At 44.2% G+C, this 14,025-nt stretch overlaps 1 protein-coding gene across 1 annotated transcript in view; it reads left to right on the top strand.

Moving 5' to 3' along the window:
- PMFBP1 (polyamine modulated factor 1 binding protein 1) overlaps positions 1 to 14,025 on the top strand; it is a 104,423-nt gene that overhangs the window by 45,188 nt on the left and 45,210 nt on the right. Inside the window, exons 4-5 of the mRNA XM_075838504.1 lie at positions 5,479 to 5,543; positions 8,981 to 9,101. Of these exons, the coding sequence (XP_075694619.1) occupies positions 5,479 to 5,543; positions 8,981 to 9,101 (186 nt within the window). The remainder of the gene's footprint in view (positions 1 to 5,478; positions 5,544 to 8,980; positions 9,102 to 14,025) is intronic.

Below are 14,025 nucleotides of genomic sequence, written 5' to 3'. Positions count from 1 at the left end.
TATCTTTTCTTATAACTCCCTCTGTTATTCCTCCTAGAAATGTATAAATTGACAACTAGGTGTTACCTTTCCCCTTGTCGAAGGGGCGTGTTTCAACACGGTCTCCCTTTGTCAGCACTGATTGGACACCGTCAGTCTGTGTGGGGACACACCCCCAACTAGTAACACCCAGCTGTCAATTCATTCATACATTTCTAGGAGGAATAACAAAGGAGCGGAGCAATGTAGAGTTTTAAGCAAACATGCTCCAGAATTGTTATTTTATGTGGAGTACAATTGTTTACTTAAACAGACATGTCAGGAGAGGTGACCGGTCCGCTTTAAAGAGCATGTGCATTTTAAGACCTCACCCTGCCCTCTACTAGTTTATCTCAGTGTAGTGATTTTTAAGCAGCAGCTTTGTTGAACCAAGCCCTTTTTGTTACTTCGGGCACTTTTTTTGTTTTTTTCCAGTACTGAGCACTGGAGGGCAGCAGACATCTATAGCATTCACTGCGGGGCGGGGGGGGGGGGGGGTTGTCTTGTGTGTAGCACTGTTAAATAAGGGCACATATGATTTACCATACCGTCACTTTACCTGAACGAAAACACTCATTTTTCAGGAGTTGTCGGCGTGTCTGATAGTCCCCTAATAGTTCCAACCTGCAAGGAATGCTGGGAGGCTTTAGCTTTGAAGGTAGCGAATAGTAAATGCAGCTCTGGAGCGTAATACAGGCTGTTACTCCGGATCAGTACTAGATATTCACTAGACTCATTCACAAAGTTTCAGAACTTTTTATGTAGATATCTATATGTAAACTAAAATAGTTTAAAGCGTTACCATTGTATTATGAAGAGTTCTAAAACTTTCTAATATATATTTTGTCTTTTCAAGTCCTCACCATAAATTAAAAAATCTGCTTGCTGTCTGTGAATGGCAGCTTTCTTACATAGGTGCATAGCTTGTTACGGAGTTCTGATAAACGTAACCTTTATGGGAACCTTTGAAGGAATTTTGTCTGTAATTGATATTTTCTGATACTAAGCACTTATATACTGTTATTTAAAAAATTTCTTTGTTTCAGCGCTGCAGCTTCTATGTATCCACTGTACATAGAAGCTAAAGAACGATGCGGTCATTAAGCTGGTCTGGCGGCTCAGTTGACATAGACTCCTGAGTGCCTCTGACACCTCGTAGAACCCTAATACTGATTAAAATTGGTCCAGCTCACTAACTGACTGATTCGGCTGACCGCATCGTTCTGTGGCTTCTATGTGCAGTGGATACATAGAAGCTGCAGCGCTGAAACTAAGCAAAAATTGTAATTAAAGTTTATTACAAAAGTACTTAGTATCAGAAAATACACTACATTACAAATAATTGACATCAAAAGTTTCTATAGCCTTTAATGGTTTATGTACCTGTGCCAGTTGAACTTGAACAGTTCCTGGATGTAAATCACAATATGCATATTCACTGACTGGAAGCAGAGATCCTGAAAAATGTGAAGAATTGTAGCATACACTTCATGAATTATTTCCTAATAGTTTTTCTGCTGTTCGAGTCTGTGTAATTCCTTCAGCTAGTTGGTGGACCTGCAGCTTTAGACATAGATCCAACAAAACACTCCTGTCAGGCGCTGAGTTTATCTGCTCTCCCCTTGGAGATAGCAGCAGGGAGGGAAAGGAAGTTCTACATGGCAGATCAGAGTGTGAAGTGGAGGGAAGAGCATCCAAGAAGTCAGGTAGGGCATATCATATCACATCACACAGGCTGTATTGAATCAGAGTGTATATAGGGAGGAAAGCACGCATGGGGAAGGAGGCGGAATCGCACTCCATCAGTGTCTGGACATAAGGGAGAAGAAATCCCTCATGGACTTTTAGAAGAAGAAAGCAGTACAGGGATGAAGCTGTGCTAATACAGTGAAGGCAGCAGCATTCTGGAGTCAGTCTGCCCCCTGCTCTCCCCCTCCCTGTGGTACAGGACATCACACATCACATGCCTCTGATCTCCACTGCTCCCTGCTCTCCCCCTCCCTGTGGTACAGGACATCACACATCACATGCCTCTGATCTCCACTGCTCTCTGCTCTCCCGCTCCCTGTGGTACAGGACATCACACATCACATGCCTCTGATCTCCACTGCTCTCTGCTCTCCCGCTCCCTGTGGTACAGGACATCACACATCACATGCCTCTGATCTCCACTGCTCTCTGCTCTCCCCCTCCCTGTGGTACAGGACATCACACATCACATGCCTCTGATCTCCACTGCTCTCTGCTCTCCCCCTCCCTGTGGTACAGGACATCACACATCACATGCCTCTGATCTCCACTGCTCCCTGCTCTCCCCCTCCCTGTCACTGGAGGGATCCTGTTTCACATGTTGGGCAGCAGAACTGTGAGTAATTAGAGAACTACCTTACACCTTATAACAGAGAGGCAGGCAAGCAGCTATAAATATAGGCAATGTCTGTGAGAGGAGAAGGCTCAAGTTCTGAGGCCACCTGTAAATAGCGGTCAGGAGAGCTCTGCAGCCGCTGTTCATTCGCTGCAGGGGAAGAAACTTTTCCACAGCACCCATGAAAATCTATGGACTACTCTAATTACTATATCTAACCGCCACTAGAGCAATAGCTGCTCTAGTGGCTGTTAGAGGGGGGTCCAGAACAGGGGACTCCTCTATACTTACTCAGAATGCCCTAAGTCAACATTTTAAAGGGGATGATCAAAACCAGACTTTATTTTTTTTATTCAATTAAGATTATCAACATACCGGATTGCCGCGGCTTTTACAATTTTGATACTTTTATTCCAGCACTGTTTTCTGGCATGTTAACTACTTTTTAAATGGGTTTTCTCACTAAGACATCCCCTGCCCATATGCTCTTTTACGGCATATGGATGCTCGGTACCCCCCCCCCCCCTCTATGAGGCGGAACAGAGAAACTAACAAACAGTGGCTCTCATTCTGATGGACTCTGGATGTCCATACAGTACGTGGTCAGCTTTTCATTTGAATAACCGCATGTATTGCCGCATATCCCCTGCAGCTCTTTGCTTGGCATCACTTAAAGGCCATGTAAGCCATTGAACACTTACTTTTTGAGAAGAAAAAAAAAATCAATCAAAAGCTTTCCACCATGATACGTATTTTTGTTTTTTATCAAGGTTTACATGGACTTTAAGCGTCCATATTATGGCTGCCATACGCAGACCAGCTTCAGTTCCATTGAACGGAACTCGGATCACCATAGAACCATGGGAGAACCGGATATTGCAATAGTTTTATATGGACAATAAAATTTTGCCGCATTATGGCCGTCTGAAACCGATAAGGTGTGGGAAGTGGAACCGAAATAAAAAGAATACAAAAATAAAAGTATACATCTAAAAATAATTTTAAAGCAATACTGTAGTATTCAATTTCTGAAAACACTAGTACGAATTGGCAGAAGAGCAGCCTGTAAAATGGCACAGATGTCTGCCGTGCTGATGGAGATGAATATTAGAACGTTTTTGGACCAGTTCCAACACGGATGACCACTTTTCAGAACTCGGTTTGGTTATGCGTCTGTATTTCATGTGAATTATTATTTACAAATTTTAGAAACTCCTTTCCTGTAGAAATGACGCAGCTTAATGTACGTTAGTGCTCGCTAGAACCAATGGCCCAGTTACACAAACATTGGTGGTATACAGCCAGCGGATACAGAATTAGGCCCCATGCAGACGACTGTATTTTTCATCTGTAATTACGGACCCATTCGTTTCTATGGGCTATCGACACCTTTCCGAATTTTTACGGATGGATGTCCGGGCCGTAGAAATGATAGAACATGTCCTTTTTTTTGGCCGTAATTTTGAGCACTAACTCTCCATAGAAGTCTAGGGGCGCTTCTGTAATTACGAACGGCTATGGATGTGTAGCCGTCCGTAATTACGGAAGTATTTCTATACAACGCCAGGGGATTACCCAAGATTCCTCCCTGTTTTTTTTTGTTTTTGTTTTCCATAAATACCGATGCACTATGGACCATATTTACGGACACCGTTTCGTATATGCGGATAATTTACGAATGACTATGGATCCGTGTTTACGGATGGATGAAATCTACTGTTGCGTGCATGGGGCCTTAGTCATTTGTGGGAGACTTCTGTTAGGGCTTATGGCTATTAACATTACGTGAAATGATATGCCATTTTCTCTTGCATGTCACAATTGCACATTCCTATAATAATCCTAAAGCCCATGTGGTATAATTGCTTCATAATTAAAGTCTCCCCTGTCGCACGTTCCTGTGTTCTTTTATTTTTTTCCGCTTCCCCTCCCCCTGCTCTCGAGAATTGTGGTTGCTCAACATTCAGACGGAGTCATTATGTTTTTGCATATCATTACAGGCTTCCGCAGAACAACAGCGACATCTACATGTGTCATAATATCAGCGTGTCAGAAATATTACATATATGAATATAACGGTCACCCAGCTATATACACACACCTGCCCTGGAGGCTTACCTTTTTATATATGGCTCAATACATCAGCGCAGTGTCTATGGTTATAGGACACACTGGGAAAGTTAGGAGCGCTCGTGTGACGAAGCTGTGAACAGATACTTAGATGGGCATTCCGCTCCTTCCTGGGTACCACAAGCTATGTGTGACTCTTATACCCATTACATTCTCCCCCCTGCAGAAATGGCAGTGATTAGGGATAGTGGAGGACTGCCGTATCCAGATGAGCAGCCATCGGAGTGCCAGAGCTCCAATTATCCTCAGGAATGTCGTGGTAGGACTTCTCCGGTCATCTGTAGGGACTGGTTATCTCCGATCTATCATACACTCACATAGAAAGCTGCCCTCTCCACGCCAGCTTTTTCCAACTTTCTCTGCTCCGAATAAGCTCCTGTACAAGCTGCTCTAATGAGATGCAAATGAGATATGCACAAAGCCATAGCACTGTAGGATGATTAACCACTAGAGACATTAGCTGCCGACTTCAGGCTGTGTGAGTTTAATAACCCTCTGCCGCCCCTCCGCTCTTGGTGGGGGCCCTGTACGCCCCTTGGCAGAGGAGTAAGATCCCGGACCCATCGCCCATCGTTGAGTTTCTCCTGCTGAGGGGGCTGCGCTCCCTCATCCACATGCAGAATCCTTAGTGCTTGTCTTTGTAATCCAGACAGTGTACGTATATGGCACTTCATTATTTCATAGTGTGCCAAAGCTCGTTAGCTAAACAATTATTCCTCATTAAAATTCAGTGCGGAATTATTAAGAAAAAAATAATAATTCCCCCAACGATTGGCATACGGTTAAATCTGAAGCCATGAGCGCAGCTGTAAATCCATTGCGGGTCTTATATTCCAAGCCAGGTTGTCAGTACCCCCTACACGACGGGCAGCAGAACAAACACTCAGCATACTTTTGTAAGATCCTCCTCGTGTTGGCGTGACTTATCTGACTGTATCCAATTTTTTTGTTTTTTTTGTTTCCAGCGCCAGATTTTGACCCCGCACCCAGTGCCCACAGCCCTAACAGGAGCCAACACAGCATCAACCATGTGAGTACTCATCCGACACACTAGAACACAGCAAATTACGAGGGCACGTCTGGAGTGTTGACAAGGCTTTGTACCCTTGAAGTGCAATGCTCTTTGCAAAGTGGCACACTCCTGACTACCTCCCAAGTTTGTGCTCCTTTTGAGTGACGCTTCCAAATAGGCAGATCTGGGAGAAAGGGTTAGGTTCGGCCCCATTCATCTCCCTGGTGATAGCAGCAAATGCAGATAAATCTCTCAGCCTCCTGATCTTGCTGCTTCTGGGGAGCTGCCTTTTTCCTGCCACGTACCTGCTCTGGAAGTGTTTGTGTCACTGGTATGTGCATGTTTGTATGTAGATGCAGGGTATTTGGAACGTGCCTCTTTTTCTAATGCAAAATATCCAGATGTCCTAAAGAAGATCCTCCAGCACCTGCACCATAGGTGTTGTGTACAAAGTATACTTCCATTTTTAGTGCTTGCAATTCAAAATCCTTGCTCTCCCACGCCGGCTACTGGCATTCCCTCTTCTTGGAGTGGTTGGCAGCGGCCATACTGTGACATGTAGAGATGTCCTTACTGCCTGTGCCATTCCTGCAAATCTGCGGCCCAGACCCTTTTGTTTGTTGTTGACGAGGCGTTCCTTTCCGTGTTAATTGTAAAACTTGAATGCCAAACGAGCTTGCAGAGCCGCAGGAAAGGGAGTCCCCGGAGGAAGATGTAATGCTGTAAAAGATGCCCGGGTCCTTGGCACTGATCCTTTTTCACTGATGAATATTTTTTTCCTCCATGTTTAACCGCTGGCTTCATACTCGAGGCGGGCACCCGCAGCTTGGCAAGTGTTCCTTACCCTGGCGTGGAAGGATACATCATTGCTTGCTCACTGCGGCAGAAGGAACATTTGGGGGGGAGGGGGAGCCGCATCAGTCACCCCCCATGCCCCATTGCTGGCTTCCCACTCGTTACCTATACTGTGTCTTGCTTCCCTTGGTAAAGAGGTTTGCTCTGGCATTCAGTGCCCTGTTCTTTGTCTGCTCTGGAGCTGTAAAGGATCTCCAGACCCACTTCATTGGCCGCCGTGACATATACCCGCTGCCGATATCACACGAAACTGTGGCGTTGCCACTGAGTGGATGGCATCGTGCCAGCTCGTCTGCCATCCGCCCATGCAGCTCTCTCGCTCTCTCTCCTCCTCCTGTCGGCTTGATGTTAATTAACAGACGGGCTAATTGATTTAAAAGCTGAAAAAAAAAATTACAGTTAACTTTTCCCAGAGGGTATGAGCGGCAGCCTGGCATGGGTCTGCTGGGCGTGGGGGAGGGGGTGTGCAAAGCCTGCAGCATAGGAAATGGGGAAAAAAAAAACATAGCAGTAAGAAAACGTTGGCTGCTTATTGGAGAACAGCTGATAGGAATTGTGGTGAAACTGCCTCCGCATGACTATATAGTACCGTGCTATTTTATTCTAAATACGCTGGGCACTCCCTCTCCCCTCCCCCTGAGACAAGAGAGACATCCTGAACTTCTCCCAAACCTCCCCTCCTCATTCTTCCCCCCCCCCATTAACACCCTGCAATTAGGTAAAATAATCCCCCGGGACAGAGAACGCCTCGTCAGATGAAATAATTATGAAGTGTTGTGCGCTTTCGCCCAGCCGCCCCCCCCATTTAACCATCACCGTTCTTATTTCCTAAATCCTGACGATTTCTCATTACGACTAATATGTATATGTTTGTGTGCATTGGCATGCTCCATATTCAGCCTGATAAGGGGACGTGATCCCTTTGCCCGCTTTTTCTATTCATTTACCACATGCTGCCCGCATCTTTTTCTCCATTCTCAAAAGGCCTTGAAAAAAATTTCCGTCTCTGCAGAAGACAACGTCTCCAGCACTGAACCAGTTAATTAACAGCACAATTAGCCATGCAAATACAGGCTTTGTTTGGAGGCCGTTCTCCAGAAGGAGTGTTTGTTTTGCATGGACCTCTGTGTCTGGGAAGAGAGATTGTAGGGCGAGAGATGCCATCATCACCAAGTCCTGTCCTCTCCGCCTCCCCTGAAAGCCTAAATCTGTACTGTGGGTAAGGAAAAAAAAAAATACAGTGTGCAAATCATCCCACATTTGCATAATGTCTCCTGCCTTGAATATGCAGATGAGCTGTATAATTTATGAGTAGTCTGGAAGCGTCTTTTTTTTTTTTTTTTTTTTCCCTCAGTGATTTGCTGTGAGGGGGTTTGATTCCTCTCTGTGCCAGCTCTGCAAAGACCTTTTACAAGCTGCGCCCTCGTATGTTTTGTTTTTTTACATGAACGTCTTTATATATGAATTTTCTGTGTCCCCTCGTTTTCTTCTGCCGTCACCCATACCTTTGTATGTGGTAAAGGGTGCCCACCGATCGCTTGCATTGAAAGCCCACAGTGCATAAGGGGCATATAGTTCCTGGGTGCGACTTGTCATGTTCCATCAGTGACATGAAAGGGAATTTGCAACTGGCCTGATTTTCTTATGTTAATAATCAGAGGTGACGTTAATAACAAAAAAATAAATAAATGAATGAACGAACGGCTCTCGGGAGTCAGCCATCTTATACTCTTAACATAGACTCATAGGGATTGCCTGGAAATCTCAATAAATATACCCAAAATTCTAGTGAAAGATGAAAAAATTCGAATCAAAAGACTGAATTTACAGAGCAGATGAAGGTATAGGTGAGAGGGGAGCGGGCCGGATCCTGGACAACTACAGCAGTCACACAATTATTGCTAATCTCACATCTGGTAATATCTGCTCGCTAATGAAATATTTGTTTTAAAAAAAAAAAAAAAAACCTAAAGAGAAATATTTGGTTCATTTTAAAAGAAATGGAACGGTAGGGATATTTCTAAAAAAAAAAAATTTTGTTTTCTGTATATCTGAGAATTTATTCTATAACAAACGCTTAAACCTCCTCTTCTATTATTTTTAAGAATTATTTCAATTTTATTTTTTTATTTTTGTTCCTGGACTTATATTATCCCACTCGACACCACAATGAATCACAACCCAATAGTAATAAATAATAGAATTAAATATTATGTTAAAATAAAAAGTGTTGTTTTTTCATTGCATAATCTTGAAAATGGTTCAATATATATTGCAAATTGTGGGAAGGGGGGGGGGGGGCATTGTTTCCTGATATGCTTCCATATTGTCTGTAATTCATGTATGGCAAGTGAAGGGTTAGCCTTAACGCTCTCATTAATACACAAAGCCCCAGACCATATTCTCTACCCAATTTTCCTAATTTATTTTCTCATCCAGATTTGCAAAAAATGACAATTAAAATGCAGTAGTCAACTTCCATTAATATAATCTGGGCCCGGCCGCTGCAATAGGAAACACAGAGGCCAAACCATTGTGGTGAGATGATGGCATGTGATCGCTTGCTTGGCACATGTTCCTAATTTGTGTGTCTGTTTTAGAGGGGTCGTGCGGGAACTGGAGGAGCTGAGGGATCTGGTGATGAATAAGGAGCTTCTCGTACAACAGCTGCACAGTCAACTGAGGGACGTTATTCACAGCCAGGAACTGAGCCGCATCGAGGTAAGATCAGACGCCTCCTATACAGCACGATCCCAGGTTATTGTCTAGTTCTATGGTGCCGATTATATAAAATCTCATTCATTCCTGACACTACAGCTTGCAATCCGATTTCCTGACTGTGGGAACATTGTACATCTACAGTAATCCAGCACCATGTAAGTGACGGCCTGGGAGGAAGTAAAAATGATCTGTCAATGGCAATGCATAAAATACATACGAATGCATCAAACTTTCACCTTCATTACCTGGAAGTATCACAACCCCTAGCAATAATCGCTGCTGTTTAGAAGTGATTGTTGCTTTATGGACCCCGGTAAAGCCCCCTAATCACATACAGTACACATGTTAGTGTGCTCACATCAGCTGACGCCAGGGGAATCATCTTATTTATGTTAAACACAATTAAATTAGACAAGGGGAAGCTTGCAAAATTTTCCTAATGGATGCTGGGAACGTGACGTTGTCTATCGGCTTCTGTACAGAGGTAAAGGAGGGGACTCGGGTACAGGATTGTTCACACCTCTGTCAGGCTTACATTGCTCTTTGACAACCAGAATAGCGCGGACCTGGTAGACGCCTTATACGGTAATGGGATCTGTAGGGATCTGTTATATAACGGATTCATATCGTCATGGCGAAGGTAAAGACATGGAAACCATCACGTCCCCGTGTAATCAGACCAAGAGACCAAATGCTTGAACATTAATATTAGAAAAACATGGCTGCTTTCGTCTTAAAGCATTGCCACACCGCTCCTCAGGCTGTGCTTGGTATTGCAGCTTAACTCCATTGACTTCATTAAAGCCAAATTGCAATACCACAAGCAACCTATGGACAGGTATGGCGCTGTTTCTAGAAAAAAGCAGCCATGTTTTTCTAAACCTGGACGTCCTCTTTAATTTCAGATCAATGAATAGATTTATAAAGAAGGTTTTAAATTTGTGAGGAAGCTCATCCTCCTTAGGCCTCATTCATTCCAGAAGCGTATTGTAGACCATGAAGTTCAGTACTGTGCACATATATTACATAGTGCGCCGCCTAGAAGCACTGAAACAGATCATCTAGAGGGGGATACAATATGATATCCACCATGTTTTTATTGTTTATGGACACTGCATAGAAAAAACAACAACTTCATATATCATTGTATGAAGATATAGCAGTATATAGATCTCCAGGACAGTGCAGTACCATCAGTTACATGTCGTGTGCATGAGCCCTTATGGTCTCGGCTTCGTATATAACCACTGGGGTACAGGATTTCTCACGAAAATAATTATTAACTGAAAATAATTATTTTGATTTTTGTGAGGAGTGTATTTGCGATTTAGGCACAGTAGCTAGTAAATAAAACCACTTCTTTTAGTTCTTTAAACAACCTTTCAATTGTTTTTTTTAATTAAAAATGTTTCTACTTTTTGAGATACAGCTTACTATGTATCCTGGATACGTAGAAGCTGTATCTTGCGCTTAAAGCCAAATCCGTCAGCGGCACTGACGGCTTCATCGACCAGCGGGTCCTGCGTGATCCTTCTGTTATCGATCACATACTAAGTTCGTAATAAATGCAGTAAATTTAAAATGCGCCAGAAATCTGGTGCATCACTTGCCAGAATCGAGTCACCACTGCATCGATAAATCTGCTCCAATGAATTGAACAATTGGCACGATCTACTATAATTGTTGAATTGAAATGAAGAAAAAAAACGCCTAGATTGTTATGAGGTCGGCTCATCTGGGAGCTATAAATCATAGATATCCAGTACGTTGTGCTGTAATTGCTCTGAGGAAATCCTGTATAGAAGGAAACGTGTCAACCAATCAGCTTATAGCTAAGCGAATGGATGTGACTGACGTCATCACGCCATGGTTCAGCCTACTTCAAACCCCACGCTACGCTGGGTGCCATCAACTTTGGCCGCATATTGAGATGCTTGCCAAATGGACCCGCAGGAAATGAAAGCAGCAAAGCAACCTCTTCATCATCACTATGACGAGAGGTTGACCAATACGTCTCAACCTGGGCCCTGAGAGACACCTGGGCCCTGAGAGGCACCTGGGCCCTGAGAGGCACCTGAGCCCTGAGAGGCACCTGAGCCCTGAGAGGCACCTGAGCCCTGAGAGGCACCTGGGCCCTGAGAGGCACCTGGGCCCTGAGAGGCACCTGGGCCCTGAGAGGCACCTGGGCCCTGAGAGGCACCTGGGCCCTGAGAGGCACCTGGGCCCTGAGAGGCACCTGGGCCCTGAGAGGCACCTGGGCCCTGAGAGGCACCTGGGCCCTGAGAGGCACCTGGGCCCTGAGAGGCACCTGGGCCCTGAGAGGCACCTGAGCCCTGAGAGGCACCTGAGCCCTGAGAGGCACCTGGGCCCTGAGAGGCACCTGGGCCCTGAGAGGCACCTGGGCCCTGAGAGGCACCTGGGCCCTGAGAGGCACCTGGGCCCTGAGAGGCACCTGGGCCCTGAGAGGCACCTGGGCCCTGAGAGGCACCTGGGCCCTGAGAGGCACCTGAGCCCTGAGAGGCACCTGGGCCCTGAGAGGCACCTGAGCCCTGAGAGGCACCTGAGCCCTGAGAGGCACCTCAGTACATGTAAAAAGATAAGTACTGGTTGCAATTAATTGCCTATGGAATGGACATTGATTCATATTGTACACACAAAAGGTTTTTTGCCACATTCACATCTTGGAAAACGTTGCAGACTTCTCATATATTTCACTATACGGATATTAATGTGACGTAACTTTCCTAAGATTACCAATTATGCCCTGAAATGAGGCCTACTGGGATCAACCAACCTTCCGCAAGTGGATAAGGCATTTAAGCGGGACGTTTTACTGTAGGAATTTATTTATATAGGATTAACGTATCTTCGTAGCCAGAACACTTTTTTGCACTTCATGAATTAGGTGATGCACATTTATGTGGACTTGGAGTTGTTCAGATGAAGGGATTGCTATGGTTGTTTTTAATGGTTTTTATGTACTATTTTTGTATTTTGGTATGAGGGCAATTGGGACATGATGGTTTTATAAATTAAACTAAAACATTAGTATGAATTTTCTACCCCAAATCTGTGCTGGAAATCCCTTTTCTTTTTGTCTTTGTTTTTGAAAGCTGGACGATAAGCCCTTGTAGTAGCAGAGCTATGATGGTCATGACCCAGCTCTCTCAGCAACGGCTATTAATAAAAAAAATGGCTGCAAATATTCGTGATCCGTGCTGTAAGGATGCTAATTGCTAATCTGTTTGTATTACCTATATGCACTTTGACCATTCCCTTCTGTTGGAAGATCAATGATTTCTCCTTCCATGAAAAACGACCACAGCGACAATATATGTGCGTGAACATCTATGGCTCATCTTTGGCCCGCTCTGTCTACACTATGATGTAGAGATGAGGAAGGTGTGAGTGATGTGATCTCCAGGCTGCTGTGTAGAAATTACAGCTCCCACATTCACAGTGGACACTATTCCATCCCTCTACCATTAATCTGCAGCTTTCACGATGAGCTGCTGGGAGAGAGGAAGATTTACTGTCTGCTACTCCCATGTATTCACCCTGCTCTGTCCTCCCAGCTCCAGACTTCTAATGCATCTGCCTGGCAGCACCTTACAGATCACAGAGCACTGGAATCTATCAAGACGAACTGCGGCCATCTGATAGATGACTGAGTAATGGACTCCGAGTACATTAGTGAGCCCCAGTCTAATGGCAAGTTGTTGCCTATGGCTCCTGATGCAGATCACTCATAGTGTCCTCTAACTCATTAGCTGCTGCCAAGACTTGGCTCATGTACAGGTGGATAGAAGTGCAGGCTGTGATATGTGATCTGCGCAGTCCGTGCCTTCCTATAGTGTATGAGATGCAGATGGTTTCGTAGTGACCCCAGAAAGTGGCGAACCTATTATTATTAGGGCCGTCATTAATTTGCTTGCCACTTTATGTAGTGGTCTGCTTTGATGACCACTGATGCAGCGCCAAAGTGTCACCATACAGCACTCGCAAAATTCCCGTATGGTACCACCTCTCTATGCCGTCACACAGGAACACAAAGTTGAAGGCGCCCTGTTCATGCTTCCAAGATGCAAAGTGTAACGCACAAAATATGACACAATAACCTAGAGTATTTTTAACAGTATTTTATTTTGATCCTGAGTGATCGCTTTGATTTTACTACAGAGTTTGCATTCACAATTCTGCAGGCTTTAGAGCTGAAATTTTCTAGCCCTAATTGGTTAAATTGCTGTGGTGATGCCGGCTTTACACTTGATACCTGTATAGAAGAAAAACGATCTCATTGTGTTATAGGAGCTCGGTGGGTTTTTATGACCTGTAAGAAATGGAAAAAACAAACATATATATATATTTTTAATAGTTGCTGAAAAAGTTTTTGTTTTCCACCACTGGTATCTGTTGGTCTCGTATGTTGATTAGTATAATAGCGGGGTTCACTGACTAGTGTCACCCACTATTACTACCGCCTTCTCTTAGGGTTATGCCTAGTTCCCCTACCTTTTTCTTATACGAACGTCAATCTAATTGCTTGGCTACTAAGTAAGGGAATACAATTGTATAGTAAAGGGTAATATTTATTATTACAAACAACAATCACTCTTAGGGCCAGTTCACATGGAGTTTTTGTTACATGTTTTTTTACGCGGAAAACGCGCCAAAGAAACGGCCAAAAATGCCTCCCATTGATTTCAATGGGAGGCGGACGCGTTTTTTTCCCGCAAGCGGAAAAATCGTCTCACGGTAAAAAGAAGCAACATGCCCTATCTTGAGGCGTTTTCCGCCTCAAAAACCCCATTGAAATCAATGGGAGACGGAAATAAACACTGGTTTTTGCCACGATTTTTGACGCGTTTTTCGGCAAAAAACGCTCTCGGTTACTCCTTCTTTCTGTTGAAGAGATAGCTAAAAT

The sequence above is a fragment of the Rhinoderma darwinii genome, chromosome 9 (assembly GCF_050947455.1).
Source record: "Rhinoderma darwinii isolate aRhiDar2 chromosome 9, aRhiDar2.hap1, whole genome shotgun sequence".
Classification (NCBI taxonomy): Eukaryota; Metazoa; Chordata; class Amphibia; order Anura; family Rhinodermatidae; genus Rhinoderma; species Rhinoderma darwinii.
The sequence above is the reverse complement of the archived record's forward strand: the minus strand, read 5'-3'. Positions and strand labels throughout refer to the sequence as shown.